At 38.2% G+C, this 20,165-nt stretch overlaps 1 protein-coding gene across 2 annotated transcripts; it reads right to left on the reverse strand.

Annotated features, from left to right (window-relative positions):
- Nucleotides 1-11,073: 11,073 nt before the first annotated feature.
- LOC145559725 (ubiquitin C-terminal hydrolase 13-like) lies at nucleotides 11,074-14,600 on the reverse strand. Of its 2 annotated transcripts, none has more exons than XR_014092902.1 (7): nucleotides 14,336-14,600; nucleotides 13,566-13,633; nucleotides 13,361-13,426; nucleotides 13,140-13,225; nucleotides 12,940-13,047; nucleotides 12,652-12,726; nucleotides 11,074-11,429 (listed from the first exon to the last, which is right to left on the reverse strand). XR_014092902.1 is itself a non-coding variant. In XM_081621063.1 (7 exons), coding segments are annotated over exons 1-5 (351 nt in total). In that variant the 5' UTR covers nucleotides 14,449-14,600; the 3' UTR covers nucleotides 11,074-11,429; nucleotides 12,652-12,726; nucleotides 12,940-13,046. The 2 variants fall into 2 exon arrangements, 1 of the variants encoding a protein (XP_081477189.1); XM_081621063.1 differs by having other exon boundaries at nucleotides 13,566-13,650.
- Between the last annotated feature and the right edge of the window lie 5,565 nt (nucleotides 14,601-20,165).

Below are 20,165 nucleotides of genomic sequence, written 5' to 3' on the forward strand. Positions count from 1 at the left end.
CAGCTCGCCTCTTGTCTTATGTCATTTGCTTTATCATCACCCAGTCTTCTCGCTAGCTAGAGGCAATGGGACCTTGTTTGCTTCTATGAGGTCTTGAATGAGATTTTTAAACCTGTAGCATTCATCAGTGGTATGACCGTTTCCTCGATGGTACTTGCAATAGGAATTTGGATTCCATCTCAAATATCGATTTTCTGGTGTTGGATCCTCGGTAGGGCCAATAGGTTTGATTAATCCTCGATCATAGAGACGATCGAAAGCAGCATTGTAGGTCATTCCAATGGATGTGAACTCTCGTCTGGGTTTCCTTTTAGATCCTTGATTGTCCATGGCTAAGACATCATTATGGTCAAAGGTACTAACATTATTACTAGAGTGGGCGTTTTCGGAAGAAGAAGGATTGTCGCTCTTCTTTCCTTTCCAGCCACCGTGCTTGCTATTGTTAGTAGCTTTTTGCTTTTCGAGGTCATCTTCGATTTCAATACCTATGTCATAGACGGCTTTTAAGGTATTCAAGTTGTGTTGATATTTTAAGTGCTTTGAATACTTTTCTTGGAGATTCTTGATAAACATCCTCACAGACTCCTTTTCGGTGGGGACCTCAATTATCTTGGCGGAAGTTTCCCTCCATTTATTAAAGAAAGAAGTAAATCCTTCATTCTCTTTTTGTCTTAGCATCTCAAGTTGTCTATGGTCGGTTTCAACTTGGGTATTGAACTTGTACCTATCAATGAAAGCGTTTACTATCGATTCCCAGGTAGAGGTTTTCTCTTTGTCAAGAGAGAAGTACCATTGTTGGCAAACAGTTTCAAGAGATAGTGAGAACAGAGAGGGAAAAACCTTCTTATCGATACCCTTAATACTCATTATGGTTTCAAAAGCTCTTAGATGAAAGTAAGGATTATCCGTTGCCTTGAATTTTGGGATGTCGTTGGCATTGAACTTCTACGGAAGAAGATCTTTGTCCACCGAGACCCCTTGTGATGTAAGCTCTTGAATCTTGTAATCGCTAGACAACTTGCTTAGGCTCTCTTACATGAGGTCCATCTGTTTTTGCTTCACGGGATCATCGATCCTAAGTGCGAGAAGCTTCAACGTCTCAGTCACAGTAGCCAGTTGGTTCTTAAGATCATTGACTTCTTCTTGAGTTGCCATTATCTTCTTAGCCTTCCTCTTTTGACTAATCGGTTTATCAAAAAGTGAGACTTGAATAAAGAGGTTGTCCTTGATTAAGCGCCCTTCTCTCCTCGACCAAGTACTATGGAAAAGGAATTTGGGGATACTTATTGTTAATTATTTGACTCAAACTTTATTCAACGTGCAATGGATGGAGGAAGTGAAGAAAGATGGAAGAATGTGAAGAAGATTTAGGTGGAGGGATATGAAGAATTAGGAATAGAATGTACCCGGCCCCCAACTCAAATGACGGAAAGACCGACTCATGCATGAACCTAAGACATGGTCAAGGTGACATATACTCAAAGTGTGTGCTAAGACTAGTGAGTGTAGGTGACATGTTGAGACTCGCGTCATAACCATGTGGCTAGACTATGTGACCAAGACTCGATTAATGACTTGACAAGGTGTTATTGATAGCGAAAATTAACCGAATTAATTAGCAAACTGGTTAATTAGACCCTAGGTGATGATTCAACTAATAATCCGAACTGTTGGCCAAGCGACAGGACTGGCGTCACACTGTGGAGCTTGGCGCCAGACAACATAGCTGTCGTCAGGCGCTACACTCCATAGTGTGGCGCTACAGCTCAGACCTTGGCGCCAATATTGGAGCTTCGGTCTGGGACTGTTTTCGGTGTTATTAGTCAACTGGGGTATGCCTAAAGTCGTACTAGGTCAATTCCGATTAAAACATTAGACTTTATTGACTCAAATTAATTAATTAATTAGGCAAAGTTTTTTAAGCCATTAACTTATTTAGTCTCAACACAAGTTAACAAACGGCTAAGAGAAACATAGAATATATATGCACAACAAATAATGCACAATTAGTCAAGTAGGCACAATATGATGCAATGCGTTCGCAACCTAACCATGGCTCTAGTTCTCTAAAGTTCGGGATATGGTTTAGTCAAAAGGGTCCATGGTTAATTGTCCGGATGCACCGCGCGGAAGCCTAACCGTGAAGGGTTAGCGCGAGTGGATGGGACACCGCGAGTTTTAGGAAAACTCGCTTCCATGGTTTGGTGAATTCAACATCTCGGATGTACCCTTTGTTGCACGGAGCGTTCAATCGGGTAGATGGAGCATGAATTCCCAGAGGGTTATGTCCATATGTAGAACACATATGGGTTTCAGAAAAGTGAGAAAAAAAAATCAATCAGGAAGTAGGATCGAGCAAACAATACGAAAAACTGGTCGAAATTAGAACGCATATTTCTGGCTCGGTATTGGGGGAAATTGGCGCCAGCATTCAGAGACTGGCGCCAGTTTTTAACTGTAGCGCCTGGCGCCAATACTGGCGTCTGGCGCTACGGCTAAAAGTCTGGCGCCAAGCTCTGGCCCCTGACGCTACTTCCCACATGCCTCAACAGCTTTCTATGATCGATAAAATTTTCCAGTTTCGCGCAGTGTTATTTCAGTCCTAGTTGTGAAAGACATTCCTCAAATTTCCTACGTGTAAAATCCTATGTTTTTAACTCATTACGAATGGTCTTTCCAATGAGATCTTTTTTAGGCATATGACAATAATGTTAATCAAAATTACGCACATGAAATACTTAGAACTTTTCGAGTCTCATCCACTCATTCTAAATCATAACCGAAAAAAATTCAGGAATTAAAATAGAAATCCTCCCCAGTGGAGTCGCCAAATACTGTAGGGAATAATTTCAAGCCTTTAAAATCCCACTAGCTTGAACCCCACTGTGATCATACACTAAAGTACGGTGGCGTCCAAAAGGGAAGAAGATAGAGCAAAAGAGTCGCCAACAAGTTTTAGGAACTTGTAAACCGTTCACAGGATGAAGGTTACACCCCTTAACGATCCAAGAGATCGTCAACTCCATAAGGTCTAGAACCAAATAAGGGTTCGGGGATGAAGGTACAAATCCAACCTAAAAGAGATTGAACCTGCCCTAATAATAGTCCTCTACTTTATTCTGATCGTATTCATGTGCGCTTTTTAATTAACATGCAATCAATAGGATTAACCCTAAACCTGTTTATCTATGTTGGTTGAATATAATGCACAAATAAACTATTATTGGCGATCACTTGAAATTATAATCAAATTAACCCTAACAAGATTATTAATTATCTTATTAAGCGTGATTACAAGTATCAAATTCCCTTTAAACATGCAATAAAAGGCGTGATCAAGCAATAACAATAAATAATCAAGCAACATAATAAATAATAAATATAATAATAATAATAATCATAAATAAAATAATCATCATCAAAATAATAATAATATTCATAATCATCATAAATTATAACAATTATAATCCTAATCATGTTCATGTTAATATTAAAGCATAATAAAAATAGCAAGATCCTAGGCATGATACTAACAAGATTAATAACAAACCCTAGCATGTCACTAAGAAATAAAAATCAAATCTTTAGCCCTAACATGATACTAACATGAATAAACATTAGGAAGAACATAGGAAACATCGCAACAATCATATTTAATATTAAAAATACCCTAGACATGATACTAGGAATATCATACAACAATATAAACATGATTTCTACATCATAATATCAATAAAAAACCATTAAAAGTACTTACTTTGATGCCTCGTACCTCTTTCTAATTACAAAATACACACGTTAGTAACTTCAAGGAAAATAATAAACAAAACAATTAAATTAAATAATCGAAAGAGAGATTTGGGACCAAACCCTCAGAAATTAAACCTTTCACGTCTAGGGCGAAGGCAACTTCGAATATGGATATGTGTATCTAGATGTTGTTAATGCGGAATTTTGTATGTGAAAAGCAAAGTAAGAATTAAGAGAGAATTAGAGAATGAATGAAAACTTGATTGTTGATGAGAAATCGTGAGAATTGGTGAATGATTAAGAGAGAATAAGTGATGAATGAATGAATGTAGATGATAATTTATGATGAATGGTGAATGAAAACGGAGTTTTTAATACGATATTTATAAAGAAAATCATCCAAAAAGATAAATTAAACAAAACAGAGTCTGACGCTCAGAAAACAGAGCTGGCGCCAACCCTGGCTAGCTAGCGCCAGGCACCAACACTAGCGCCAGGCGCCAATGGCTAGCGCCAGGCGCCAAGGCCTGGGGTTAGGCGCCAAGCCTGATACCAACGCGTTTTCGAAAATCCGATAAGTTTACCGTACTGGAGGATAAAATAATATAATTTCCTCGAAAATGCTATTTGATTTTGATTAAAACTCTGAAAAGTCAACAAAAGTCAATTTATCAATGATAATTGAATTAGGAATGAAAAGAACCTTCTAGAAGAATCTAGAATACTAAAACCATTCCTAATTGCATTAGGAATGATAAATCATATTAGGCCCTCCCCTAGATCATTGGGCCGTACATAAAGCTCAAACCGGGCCCAGTTTGGTAAATTGGCCATAACTTCCTCATTATTCATCGGAATTGGGCTTATAATATATCGTTGGAAAGGTCTTTGCAAGCCCCATCCAACTACACTACTATTGGACCCATATCATGGACCAACCAAACTGGATTGGCTGTTTTCTTAAAATAAGTTTTCAAAAACAGAGAGAAGAGAAAAGAAATAAAAACTTTCCGCAACACTAGACCTTTCCACACTTTCGTTTCATTCGATTATGATTCGACGTGAAAGGTACTCATCACTGGGTTTGGTTTTGGGGAGACACAAATGGGTGTCTACACTATCAGAATTTGGTATTGGCACTAAGTAAGCAGTCTCACTAGGGAGCCAGGCCTCATCCCAGACCTTGATACTTTCATCATTTCCCACATCCCACTTCAAGCTTTCAAGAAGGAGGAACTTAGCACCCCATATGTTACGCCACACAAAACTAGGGTCATGACCTCTTCTTGCCGAAACAAAATCACCATGCTTGAAATACTTTGCCTTTAAAACCTGATGCACTAGGGAGCTCGTATTAATGATTAGCCTCCAACCTTTCTTAACAAGTAAAGCTTGGTTGAACAATTTTTGGTCCCGAAAACCCATTCCTCCTAGAGATTTAGGAAGACACAACTTTTCCCTGCTGATCCAATACATTTTATGAGTCATACCATCCACACCCTACCAAAACCGAGCAAGCACAAAGTGAATATTATCAAGAATACCATCTGGAATTTTAAATAATCCCATCATAAAAGTCGGGATGGCCTGAGCCACCGACTTATTAAAGCACCTCCTTACCCGCTTGTGACAGTAATTTGTCCTTCCAACCCAACATCTTCTTCCATGTCTTATCTTTCAAACATGAGAACACCACTTTTTTCGATCTCCCTATAATCGTTGGTAACCCCAAATATTTCTCGTGTCTAGCAACACCTTTAACCACCAACACATTGAGGATATCTCGTCTTCTTGTAGAATAAACATTTTTGCTAAAAGTCGCCTCAGATTTCTCAAAATTAATTTTGTGCCCGGATGCTCCTTCGTATATGCGAATAATACTAGCAATTTTAGAGCATTCCTGAAGTGTAGCTCTTCTTCATCTCGAACCAAGCCGCTCTCTTTTTCATCAACCAGCTCTCTTTCGGATCGGCCGGAAGCAATCCATCTTTCAGATAGGAAATAATTCCATCCACTAGGTTGAGCTTCTATCAATGATCTGTACTGGCTCGGCATCGATACTCCTCTTTTCTTTTACTTCCCAGAACACCGATTTGGGAGTGACACATGATGCCGAGGATGCTAATTTGGAGGGGGCGTCTGCTTGATGATTTGACCAACGGGGTACTTGTTGCAGAGTAAAGTGTTCTAGGCTCTCGGCCTCTTCTTTAACCATCTTCAAATACTTCATCATTGTCGGCTCCCTAGCCTCATAGTCACCATTCAATTGGCTGACTATTAGCTGGGAATCCGAGCTCATAGCAATCTTTGTTGCTCCTGCAACCTTACACATTCTAAGGCCGACCAGGAGAGCTTCATACTTAGCCTCGTTGTTAGAGGCCTGGAATTGAAATCTCAATGCATATTAAAACTTGTCTCCTTCGGGAGACTTACAAATAATTCCAACACTGCATCCACATAGACCTTTCATATTTGATCCATCGGCCAGCTTTAAGTACAACCTAGTCATTTCTGCCAAAAAATCAGCAAAGGCTTGCCCCTTGATTGCTTTTCTAGGTTCGAATGTGATGTCAAAACCCCTAAGCTCCAAGGCCCACTTAAGCATTCAACCACTAGCTTCCAAAGTTGCAAACGGCTTCTTAAGCGGCTGATCAGTATAAACCACAATCGAGTGTGCTACAAAATACGGCTGTAGCTTCTTGGATGCCATAAATAAGGCCAGAACAAACTTCTCTATGGGCGGATACCTAAACTCGGCATTACGCAACACGTGGCTAATGAAATAGACTGGGATCTGATTGTCGTCCCTTTCAACTGGGAGGACGGTGCTTAAGGAATGATCTGAAATAGCAAGATATATGTATAGCTTTTCATCCTAGAGAGGATTGACGAGCCGAGGCAATGTATGAAAATGGCTTTTTAGTTTTACGAAGGCTTCCTTGGCCTCTTTTGTCCACTCGAACATAGCTTTCTTCTTGATGGTCTGGAAAAAGTATTGGCACCTATCCCCTTATTTTGACAAAAATCGGCCGAGTGCAACTAGACAATAAGTCAATCTTTGCACTTCTTTGATCGTCCTCGGCGACTTCATGTGTAAAACAGCTTGAATTTTTTCAAGGTTGGCCTCAATTCCTCGTTGATCGATCAGAAACACGAGAAATTTGCCAAATTCAACACCAAAGACACATTTTTTTAGATTTAACATCATCTTATGCCGCCTAAGTTCAGTAAACGTTTCTCGGAGATCCTTGAGATGGTCCGCCGGTTCTTTTGACTTGACAATCATGTCATCAAAATACGCTTCCATATTCCGGCCTATCCAATCTCAAAAAAATGTATTGATGAGTCTCTTGAAAAGTAGTTGGGGCATTCTTGAGACCGAACGTCATGACTTTATAGTAATACAGTCCCTACTCGGTCACAAAAACAGTTTTCTCTTGATCTTACTCCCACAATGGGATCTGGTGGAATCCGGAGTATGCGTCCATAAAACTCATGAGGGCATGTATGGTAGTAGAGTCGACAAGTCGGTCAATCTTAGGTAAGGCAAAGCTATCCTTCAGACACGCCTTGTTAAGATCAGTACAGTCAACGCACATCCTCCAGGTTCCATTCGGCTTTCTTACCAACACCACATTGGCCACCCAGTCGGGATAAAAGCATTGCCGAATGAAACTAGCGTCCAGCAGCTTCTTCACTTATACTGTGGCCGACTGATTCCTCTCTTCCCCGTGATTCCTCTTCTTTTGTCGGATAAGATTTACAAGTGGATTAATCGCAAGTTTATGTACGACCATTTCTAGGCTGATACCGGGCATTTCACTTACTTCGAATGCAAACACATCCTTTAATTCTCTCAACAAACTGACTAAGTCTTCTCCAAGAAAACCTGCAGCTATAGTGCCGACCTTGACTGTCCGTTCTGGTTGGTCCCAATACTACATCCTTATGATCGCCGGCAGACTGGGGTCTCAGTTCTTCAGGCCAGACGACGGTCATTAATTGCTTTGCCTGGTCGGCCATATCCTGCTTTCGCTTTTGGCCGACCTGATATGTTTGGAGTGGGGGTTCTTCTCCTATTGACTCGGACGGCTTTCTCAGTCCGCGAGTTGTTGGCTTCACAGCTAGCTGATTAAATTCCTTTGCCATTTTTTTTACTTCCTTGAATCAAACCAATCTTTCCATCCGATCGTTCAAACATTAAAAGCATTGATGAAGGACTATCACAACCTTTGCAGCATTTAGGGTGGGACAGCCGAGTATAACATTATTGCCAGTCAATTCTTTCACCACTAAGAATCGGACAACCATGTCCCTTCCTTCCCCTTTATGCCCAAATCGGACGGGCAAGTCTATCTGTCTAATTGGGTGAATAATGCTCCCCCCAAATCCCACCAAAGGGTGAGTGACATCTTTTAGAGCGTCTTCTAGGAACTTTAAATTTTTCAGTGCGGCTAAGCTGATAATATCAGACGAGCTGCCCGTATCTATTAGTATCCGGACGACTTTTAGATTGGTTATCTTCATGATAAACACTATGGGGTTTTTATGCAAGACCTTAACCTCCCCTTGGTCGGCCTCACTGACCGTTACCTCTGGGAAGGGTTCAACTTTGACCCCCTTGGCCTGCACCACCTTTCCGAGCTTCCAAGCATCCTGCTTAATTCCTTTTATGGTAAGGCCACCTGCAGCAAAGCCGCCTGATATCACGACGACCATACCAGAATTTGTATTATTACCATCATCTTTTTCAGTTTGCTTTTGCATTTTCTTCTCGCAGTTGTTGTCTGTCTGTGTGCAAGTGAATTTTGACTTCAAAACATAAGAGTTCAACATGCCCTTCTCGGCCAACTTATCCAATAATCGCTTCAGGTTAATGCAATCGTTCGTGTCATGTCCCACGTCTTTGTGGTAATGACAATATTTGTTCTTGTTGCGATATTGAGTCGAGCCTCTCATCGGTTGGGGCTTCTCGAACTCAAATTTGTCCTTAATCTTCATCAAGATTGAATAACAATCTTTAGTGAACTTATAACGAGACTCATACGCCTTAACCTACTTTGATTTTGGCTACTGATCATCCGCCACCCAGACTTCTTTTCGTTTCTTTCCTTCCTTCCTTTTTCTTTCCGGCTGAGTCTTGCTGAGAAGATGTCTTCTTCTCAGCCCCCTTGGCCGGCTGTTCTGCATTGATGAGAGAATAAAAATCAGTTGCCTCTATATAGGCTTCGACTTTCGCAGAACGCTTGCGTATGTACGGACCTTTTAGTTCGTTACACTTGGGGAGACCTGCCATTCGGCCGGCGAAAAAGGAGTGTTCCCAGCATCTTCGGCGTTAGTTGCCTTGCTCTGATTTCTTCTCCAAGAGCCGTCCTCAACCCTTCTGGATGGCTGTCTTGAGGTGGACGACCTCTTTTCTTGCAACTCCTTTCAAAGTTTACTGAGAGAAGAAGCAATAGTAACTGGTAGATCCTCGACCTCATGAAATGTGGCAATCAGAGTATCATTAGAATTGATTGTTGTGGTTATATCCTCTATATGGCCTTCCTGACAAGGGCTAGGGTCTTCACTAGGTGTCTGATCATCTATTGTCATTAGGGACGAGTATCCCCACAGACGGCCAAATGTTTTAGGGATTTTTAAAATACCTCGGGACACTGGTCACGTACTGCTGGCAACATTACTTGACACCTGCAAAACAACGAATATTACGTTACCGAAATATTTGCCTCCGACGGTTAAGTTAGTAACCGGAGACGGAAAAGCTAGAAAGAGAAAGTAGAGAGAAGCAGGAGCTGTTTTTATGCTCTATTCAATGTTATGTCATAATCCACCCCTCCCATCATAAATGATTGGGGTATTTATAGGGGTGGGACCGCGGGAGTTTGTGTCCTTTAGGGTTTGTGCCCTAAATTTCCTTGTCCTAATTGGCCCGTAATCAGCAAGTGACACGTGTTAAATGGGGGCGCCGTTTTGCGGCTTTCTACAGGAATCTCGGGATTTGGGCTCTGATGTAAGAAATGACCTTTTTCTCTCATTTTAGGTGCTCTTTATGAGCTTATTACACATGTCATCTACCCTTTAGGACACATGTCACCCTTTTATTCGGCTAGGTGTCACTATGGGATTGGACCACGTGTAAGGGGTATTTTTAACTTAAACACTATCAATCATAGTCTCCATCAAGAAAAATTATATTTAGGCACTCCCTCCAACACCAAGATTAGAGCTTTTGAACATCCCGGGGGTTGCCCAATCCCTAGCAGTTCCAACATAACAATTTCATTGTTGGTCGTGGGGTTGGTTGTAACCAACTCCCGCAACTTCAGTGTTAAGCACAGTACATTCCACACGAGCTTTTTTGTTGCCATCCACACCTCTACCCTCTCCACTCTCACCATTATCCTTCTCTTTCTGTCCCCAGACTCTTTACTCCCTGCTAGGAGCCCTCCTACCCCATCTATTTTGAGCTTCACTCCCTTTATTGCAAGTTTCTTACTTCCATTCCCACCTGCTTTAAAAATAAATGATGAAAGCCCCATATCCATGGAATCATTCACTCCCACCTTTCCAACTTCACCATACCCCACCTCCATGTCCTCCCCCTCATAAACAACATGCTAAATATTTTGCGCACTCGGCTCAAGGCTAGGCCCCATCCCGTGCTCACCATCACGTTTTATAATACCACTTCTAATCTCTCAACAACCCTCACCCTTACCACTTTTGTACTCTCTAACGTCAATTCCTTTTCCCTGACTTCCTATTTTTCTTCACCAGGCCTTGGTTTTTTGTTTACAAACAGTAGCCTTCTGCTAGCTTTCACCTTTTTCAGTTCTTCAATAAGTTTTTGCCTTCAATTCCTAGGAGTGGCCCTCAGTCGTAGACTCCACCTAAGCCCCTGAGGTTTGCGCATCCTTTGTAACATTAAGGCAGTCCTTCTCACTATGCCCAATACACTAGTGGAAAAATAGCTATCCGTAACGGGCAAAAGCAGCCCATCCGTAACGGGCAAGGGCGTTACGAATGCGGTCGTTACGGATAAGCTACATTGTTTGTAACGGGCAGTTAAAATGTCCGTTACGAATAACGGGTTATTCGTAATGGGTAGTTAAAATGTCCGTTACGAATAACGGGTTATTCGTAACGGGCAGTTAAAATGCCCGTTACGAATAACCCGTTATTCGTAACGGACATTTAAAATGCCCGTTACAAATAACTGGTTATTCGTAACGGACAGTTAAAATGCCCGTTACGAATACAATTGAAGCCAAATTAAAAAAAAAAATGTAGTAGGGGATACCTGCTACCTAGTATGCTGGTAATAATTTTTTTTTTTTAAAGGAAAAGGGGAATTCATATCACTTAATTAATCAAATCAACAAGTTCAGGGAGTTATAGAAACTGCTCCAACAGGAAAACCCCAACAATTACAAAATATAAAATAAAAGCATGCTCTACTTGAGTTCCATAAATACGATTACATAAAGTGAGACGAAGGTTCCTCAAAGCTTGTAGCCTAGATGCAGCTCTCCACCACATCAATTTCGTAGGCATTCTTGGCGCAATCTGAAATGGTGTTGTTCTTGATTATATCCCCCTCCATATCAATTGCCATTCGTGCACTGTTATTCCAACAATATCAGCTCCGCTGTCCGCAATTTTCATGACCTGCCAGGCTGCCAGTAAATGTGATTAGGTTACCAAGAACTGGCTGAAACTGTACAACATGAATACATGATAACCTTCTGATTTAATTATGTGAGTGGATCTGCAATTCTCAAGTATACATTTGTGAGTAGAACCAAGCAATCGATAGAGACCGAGTGTGATTATACTCCGTTTACTATGAATTTGAAAGATGAATATACTCTAAAGCCAACCTATCCTCTTCAAAATGAATAACTCTTGTCAGTTTATCAACTCTTGCATATCGAAAGTACCCCCCCTCCCAAGCAGTCACCAGAAAGACGTATAGCCTACTCACAGACATTGAAACAATTCAGCTCATTCATGATGCCTAGTAAGCAGTTGCAGCACTTGAAATTCCAATGCAGAATACAACTTCTATACCAACAATGAACCTCGCCCCAGGAAGAGAGTGGCCATGTATTGGACCCCAAAATCAAAGAATGCAGCTACTTACTGAATTACTACTGCAGTACAAGCTTTTAATCTTACAAATCAGCACAAGGACCTTTCTTTTTCTTTACTTTAAATCTATTTAGCCATTTTTATTGTAGTCAGATTTTAACAGGTGGGAATAACATGAGACATTACTCACAGCAGTTTGCTAGATTAGAGCTACAACAATATATTATAAAAAAGATAGATGAATCAAGTACATGCAAATTAATGTCATGTAATGCTCAAAGGAAAACAACTAAAAAAGCTGTGGCGATGCAAGGAGTGCTGGAGTGAAGCTTAAAAGGTAAAGTTTGTTTTTATCATTTTGTGAGTTGATATAGTACATTGGTTATTGCTCCCTCTGTCCTATAATATAGCACCCAACTCTTTTAGCGCGATCCTCAAGTCATACCTTTCACCATCATATTAACAAAGATTATGAAAAGTTGATATTATAACACTTCACATTAAGATGAACCTAACAATATCTCACGACTACATTTATTATACGTAATATTGAAAATTTTTAGTCCGTAAACTTTGACCACAGATGGAAAAAGGCACTAATATGAGACCCAGGGAGTGAGTAATATTATCATCGGAATAATTTTTCCCAAACTACTTATTTTTTTAAATGGTGTTCAAACTTTCTATACAAGGTTAAAAATGGAACAGTAGACTAGTTTTTTGAGGACTCTCAACTAATCTATTCTACAAAAGTGTCAACCTCTAAAGATAAAGAGAGAAAAGGACAGTAGAGAAAAGATTCAAAACCTGAAAACGGCTAGATAAAATGTCAGTATCCTGCAAATACTCCGGACCACCCAGCGTCAAAAAAGCAAACTTCCACTACAGATGTAATATGGGATAAAAATGACCAATGATCAATAATTGAAGAATGTGTTATCAGAAGATGTTAATTCAAAGCCATTAGTTAACTTTGTAAGGCAACCATTATTAAATTATGGAACTAAAAGAGTCGAGAGTAAAATGACTAGAAAGTAAACTATAATAGTTCCTCTTACATTGCCCGGTTAGTGGCACAAAGGAACGACAACATACCTTGGAAAATTCTTCATCAGGAACACACAACTTCTTTTGTATTCTCACTTTAATTTCATCTAGTGTTTCACCTTCACGAATGACCAAGAAAAAGGGTTCCCCAAAGTTCTGCACAATGATCATCAGTATCACAAATGATGGACCAAACAAAATTACCTAACCAATATATTAGTATGCCGACCGAGTTTTCAAATCCTTACCATCTGATTCTGGCAGTCTCCTTAGTAAAATGGTAGACATGGATCAAACGATCATTAGGTTCAAGGTTCTTTATATCTTCAGGGATCTGAAGCCCAAAAAATCAATAATGTGAACCACAAATACACTCAAAAATGCAAATGTGATCGGTAAAAAGAAGATTAAAATAGCAATTTATGACGAAAGATAAGCATTAAGATTTCAACAAAGAAAAGAAAACTACCTCCTCTGCACGCAACGTTCGGTACTGGTCATTTATATTTTCAATCTTTTCACTAGATGGAAAAATCTGCAACAGTAAAGATGATCAATTTGCATTCCACAAGTGTTCATATATAACAAAACCAAAAGTACTTTCTACCATTAATTTCAAAACAAAAAACCAGCCATAACACAATAGATAAGGCTTGAAATAGCACAAGCTATACCTTGTAAATCTTGTGGTAAAAAACTTCAAGTAATCTGAGCTCTGCACCAAGATGTGTGACAAATCCACCTATTTGCAAAGGAAAACAAAAAAAAATATATATGTATATAAGTGGCAAAGGAAGTCGTCACCTTTTTGTAATTGCCATGACATGCAAATTAATGTCATGCAATGCTCAATGCAAATAACTACTAAAAATGAACGAATTGGGGATAAATTGGTCGATTTCGGTAAAAAGCTCGAAGAACCCTAGAATTAATCAACATGCCATATCGGGTTTCTTAATTCTCACTATAAACAAAGAAAAATTACAAAAAAATTCTGCAATCAGGTATTAATCGGCAAAGATGAACTAAATTCATTACTAATTGCATGTATTACTCATTTCAATTGAAGAACATATTTTTTATTTTATTTATTATTCGTTTAGACATACAAAGGATAATCGAACCATAACCATTAGATTAACATACAAGAACCGACCAATTTTTTTAAAAAAAAATACAACAAATTCCAAAACAAAATCAAACAATCATGTTACTCCACATTCCACAACGAAGCACAGTTAACTAATACCTATTATTAGAACTTAAAGAAGACACAACCTAAACCCTTACACCTCTACAACACAAATCAATAGCTAAAACTGGAAATATTATTTAAAAACACATACACCCAGAATCAAATTATTAGAATTACAAAATCCAAAAAACAATCAATTAATTTTGCAATAACTCGAATGCAAAAAATCAGCCAAAAGATGAAATTGACCTTAGGATTGAGAGAACCAGAGGAAACGAGCTCATCACGAACCAAATCACTAGTAGAAATATGAGGAACATCGAGAAGCTTCGAAAGACGAGTAGCGTAAGTGCCTTTACCATGATGCTGAGGATGTGAGGTGAATGACGGGGAGGAGAAGAGAGGAGAGGAGAGGAGAGGAGAGAGAGTGAGGGACTGATGAGAGAGAAAGAGGTGAATGACGGTTGGTTTTAGGTGAAACCCTAAAAAACCAAGTATTGGGCTCCTTTCATCAGTTGGGCCACATTTGGGTATTTGTATCGGGCACAATACGCCTGTTACGTGTAATATAATATTCGTAACGGGCAAAATAGTGTCCGTTACGAATACTTATTTATTTGTAACGGGCACTAATTTGTCCGTTACAAATACATATGTATTTGTAACGGACACTATTTTGCCCGTTACGAATAAAAAGTATTCGTAACGGACACTATTTTGCCCGTTACGAATATCTTAATTGTAACGGGCAAAGCTTTGCCCGTTATAAATAGCCTGTTACGAATGAGATTTTTTCCACTAGTGATAATTCCACACATCAAACAGAATTCCATCCTTCCTCTTCATGTTTAGGAAGAGCTATAAGGGTTTTATTACATCAAGGTTGATTTTCACCCTCCTGTATTTGTTAAGGCCTTGGTCGTCGTCTTCAATTTCCAGTAACCCCCCCATAGACGCTGTTAACGCTTTGACGACAGTATTAGAGCGTCTGTTATACGGAAGATTCTCTAATCTGACCCAAAAGGGGGATTAGGTCAGCACCATGTATGTCGGTTGTTCATCATCTGTCACCTCCTTAAGAAGCAAAAGGCTATTTTCAAAGCATGATGGTCGTCCTTCCAACACCTTCTCCCGATCCTTCCAAAGGAAGAATTGGAACGCAAATAAATTAACCCCAATGACACGAATCACCATTCGTTTTTGACACCGACTAAGCATGAGTCATAATCCGTTTGAAAGCATCTAGGTTAACTATATGATCGGGAATTAATTTCCCTACCAGCATCAGGGAAACACATTCGTTGGATTCTACACCCTCCACATCTCTTATGTCCACAATTTCATTATCTAAGTCGCTAATTCGCTGATTTGCACATTAATTGATTAGATTGTCGGCCATGATTGACCGGAGAAATGCCTTTCTTCTGAGGTAGGTCACGCCTTTATTTCGAGGAAGCTCTCGCCCTTTCTTTCGAGAGAGTTTGTCTTCGTATTTTCTAACGGATAGAGATAAAAGGCTTTCAAGTATTTCTCATTTAGCATACTTGAAATAAGGCTCTATTCACTAAATATCCTAACAGAAATGCCCCTAAATGAGGTTTAATCCTATGCTTCTAAATGGGTTCAATTGAGAAATATCAAGGTTCCTGTATCAAAGAATTTTGTTTGATTTTAATTTTTTGAAATTTAGTTTGAGGTCCAATTTGCTTGACATTTTGACAAATGCTTAAACTTTTATCCACTCAAATCCTCGGACGTTATGACGATCATGTACAGATTTGACTGTCAGCTTGCTACTGCACTTAATGAGTTGTGCACTAAGTATCTAATTAATAACTTTGCGTTTTCTATATATTTGTTTAATTTATTTTTTTTTTATCCGTTAATAATTTTTTAAGTTTAATGTACCCATTACTGGTTTAATCTTTTTTTCAAACACGCTTCCTTTGTCCCACAAGTTTTTCACATCTTTAAATACTTCCACTTTCACCTATATTTTTCTTTCACCCACTTAATTTATCTCGAAACAAAAGTCTACATTTTGTGCCGTGGGTGAATAGCTCAGTGGAGCTACACTCATATTCCGTGGTCTCAACCTGGGATCGAGCACATCCCTGATCATTCCCACCAGAGGGCCATAGTTTCCTGCTGTGATAGGATGGGCTGTGTGGGCTCCACTTAAAAAAAATAGCAAATAATATGAAATAAAGTTTACCACAGCCAATATCCATATTGCACAATTAATAAGCAAAAATATTCCAATTGACAATGACTTGTGACCTAATCCGAACTCAAACTCGACCAAATATAGTCAAACTAAGCAAATAAATAGTGCAAAAGTAAAAAAATTTCGATTATTACGAGACGAAAAAAAATTCAAAAATTTTTGTGTGAGACTAGACTCGCGTAAGACCGGGCTCACAAACAAAAAGGCGTGGTACGAGAAACCCAACTCAAGCCCGCGCAGCAACATTTTATAAAATCAATAAATTTTTTCATTTTTGTCATTTTTCTCAAATTTCGAGCACCGTCATTTCCTTCAATTTCAGAGAATTCAAATCTTAAATCTCGAAAAATTCACAAAAATGGAGAAATCAAACAACATGATGATAGTTCAAGAAGAATCTGATTCATCCATAGAATCTGATTCACCTATAGAACCAATTTTAAGTTCAATTACTGCTGAAAATGGTACAATTTGTTTCATCTTTTATTTAATTTTAGATCGTATTTAATTTCAGATTGTGTTTAATTTGTACAATCAATTTCGAGTTCAAATTTAATTTAAGATCGTATTTAGAAGTTTTCGCGGAGCATTAATTTAAATTTGCATGCAATTAATTTCGAGTTCAATATTACTGAAAAAGATACAATGTCACTAATTTCATATTGTATTAATAATAATTTGCAAATTTAATTTCAGATTGTATATATAAGATTTTGTAGATAATTAATTTAAATTTGCATACAATTTATTGATTAATTTATCTATAAAATTTAAATATACTAAAAGTAAAGAGATGACGAAGAAAGGGATGAAGATGCTGCAAATATACGAGGTATGTTTGTTTAAAATTATAAAAATTAGAAGTATAATACACTGATAATTAAATGCTCTGTGATTATAATGATATAATTATTGACAATTAATTTCGAGTTCAATTCCTAACTCTAATAATCTAATTCCGTATTGAAATAATCTAATTGCTGACTAAAATAATCTATTTCCTAAGCTAAAATAATATAATTCCTAACAAACATTATCTAATTCCTGAATGTAATAATCTAGTTCCTAGCATAAATAATGTAATACCAGACACCAAAAAATCTAATTCCTACAAAAATAATGTAGTTCTTGAAAAAATACCTAATTACTGCTTGAAATAACATAATTCCTGACTGGAATATTGATCGTGGTTGAGGTAGGTCGTTGGTCTACAACCCTAATCAAATTAGAAATTTATAATACATAAACTTACACCAAATTAGTTAGTGGCAAGTATAGGGTCGAAACACAAAGACTAAGTGTGTCCATTTATGCAAATTAGACTAGTATGATGGTCGAGATATAGAGAGAGGAACATTTAAAACCCTACTTAGAGAAAACAACGAAAACTAGGGAAGTTGGAATCTAATTACATCATTGCATTCAATAACAACATTGCAATTAGATGAACATGACCTCAATTCGGAACAATCAATACACTCAACTCACTCTCTCGCAATTAAGCATGGTAATTATCCTACTAAACTAATTCACTCTCGTGCAACTAGCCTAGCATAGGTATAGAAGAATTTAGACTCTCAAACAACTCACTTTTGCACAATTGATTGAAAGCACAATTAAGAACATAGAATCAATTAGCTAGAAAGATTCTCATCCATATAAGCATCATCCATACACAATAATCAAGAATCAATTGCACACTAATCACAATCAATCATTCAATTCATCAACATAATCTTCATCCAATTCCCTAGAATAAAATCTAAGCTAACATGATAAAGATGAACATGAAAAACAAGGTAAAACTCAAATTAAAGCTAGAATCAAATTATTAAACTAATTAACAACTCTAATTAACAAGCAAATAAACAAAAACAAGAAATAAAGGAAAGCAATAAAGATGAGAGAAAGTTAGGAAGCCTCATTGAATATATGAGAAGAAAATCCACAAATTGCTTCTTCAGCCTCTCAAAACTCCATTTGAAATCCAAGCTTTCTCTCCCTAAAACTACTCCTAAACTAGAGAGAGAGAGTTTTAATCTAACCTTAAAAGAGAGAAAAAATAAAATAGGCTAAAACTAATCTAATCTCAATTAAAGTTAAGAGAATATTAAACCCCAAAGGGTATTTATAATACAAGCTTAAAATTAAAAAAAAGGAAATAAAACTAATGAAATTAATTAAATAACAAAACTAAAATAAAAAGGTAACTAAAAAGGAAAAAGAAATTAAAAGAAAAGTCAAAACTAAAACCCACAAAATACCCCAAAATCAGACCCCCATATCGTGGCTGCATGCTTACAGCAATTTTGTGAAAAATCTGGCAGTAAAGTAAGTTGCTCAATGTCTCGGGTTTTCTTCTCCAAGAACACTAATTTGGGAGAAAGACAGAGTATTTGTGAGGCTTTAGGAATTGAAGAAACTGATGATCTAGGTACTTACCTTGGAGTAACTACGATTAATGGTAGAACTTCAAAAAAGGAATACAAATTTCTTGTTGATCGTATCAATGTAAAATTGGCAGGCTGGAAATCAAAGTTTATCTCTATGGCTGGTAGAGCGACTCTTGTTCAATCTTGTATAAGTTCTATGCCATATTATGCAATGCAAACCACAAAGCTCCCTCGAGCGACTTGTGATGAAATTGACCATATCTCTATAAGATTTCTTAGGGGAGGGTCTGAAGAACAAAAAAAGTGTCATCTTGTTTCATGGGAGGTGATTACTAAACTAAAAATTGCAGGGGGACTCGGCATTAGGTCCATGAGACAAGCCAATGCGGCTTTTTTATCAAAGTTTGGCTGGAGATTGCTTGCGGAACCAGAAGCTTTGTGGTCGAGGGTACTAAGAAATAACAACTGTGAAGGGAGATGTGATGTTGATATTTTTAAAGTGAAGAGTGATGTCTCCAATGCTTGGAGAGGCATAGTAGAAAATGATGATATTTTAAGAAAAGGGATTAGCAAAGTAGTAGGGAATGGCCAGAATACAAAGTTTTATCATCATCCATGGGCCACTCGCAAATCATTACTTGAGTATGCTACTGTTGATCCCCCTACACAGTCTTATAACATGTTGTTGAAGGATGTTTGGGATCATAATATTGGGTGCAAACTTAAGTATTTTGCTGAGTACCTTCCCCCTGATATTTTGCAAATTATTGAGTCATTCGAATTCCAAGAAGATGATGTAGCCATTGATTAGATATTTTGGAATGGGGAAGCATCAGCGGGTTTTTCCATTAAATCAGATTTCAAGATAGTCAGAGGGGATGATGTTAATTATCCATCGGGGTTCTGGGATAATCTTTGGAGTATTCGAGTTCCTCAGAGGATTAAATTCTTCTTATGGTTGCTTTTAAGGGATCGTCTGATGTCAACTCTAATCGATATTTGAGACATCTTACTGAAAATCTTAGGTGTTTTGTGTGTGGAGAGGTTGAGGAAAACGTTGAGCATATATTTTTAGGAGTTTTTAGGTACTAATTGCGGAGAAAGATGAATCATATTCATACATTACCTAATCCCAAGATCTAATGCATAACATATAAAGAACATATAATTGTACCTTTGAAGCGTGATTCCACGTGTGATCGAACAAGAACAAGGGAGACAAAGAAACTCAACCGTGATTCCTCTACATGGTCCACGGGCACGGATAAAGACCTCCACTAATGCTTGTTAGTTGCAATTGAACCTATCAATTAACCTTCTAAGGAGCAACAAATCAATCACAAACCACCACGAACCACCACACGTGCCACTAGGGGTGGCCGGCCGTGAGTCCAAGGGGGGAGGAGAGAGAGCCGTGAAAGAGAGTGTGTGAGGGTTTTGGGATTTCTGGTTGCTTGAT

Source organism: Chenopodium album, chromosome 9 (assembly GCF_948465745.1).
Source record: "Chenopodium album chromosome 9, dcCheAlbu1.1, whole genome shotgun sequence".
Taxonomy (NCBI): domain Eukaryota; kingdom Viridiplantae; phylum Streptophyta; class Magnoliopsida; order Caryophyllales; family Amaranthaceae; genus Chenopodium; species Chenopodium album.

Excerpts from the sequence above, each read along its gene's own strand:
- LOC145559725 (XM_081621063.1), bottom strand. The coding sequence starts at position 14,448 with ATGGTAAAGGCACTTACGCTACTCGTCTTTCGAAGCTTCTCGATGTTC. Across the intron at positions 13,427-13,565 it reads TTTACCACAAGATTTACAAG|ATTTTTCCATCTAGTGAAAA; the intron begins GTATAGCTTGTG and ends TTACTGTTGCAG. Across the intron at positions 13,226-13,360 it reads GAACGTTGCGTGCAGAGGAG|ATCCCTGAAGATATAAAGAA; the intron begins GTAGTTTTCTTT and ends TTTGGGCTTCAG.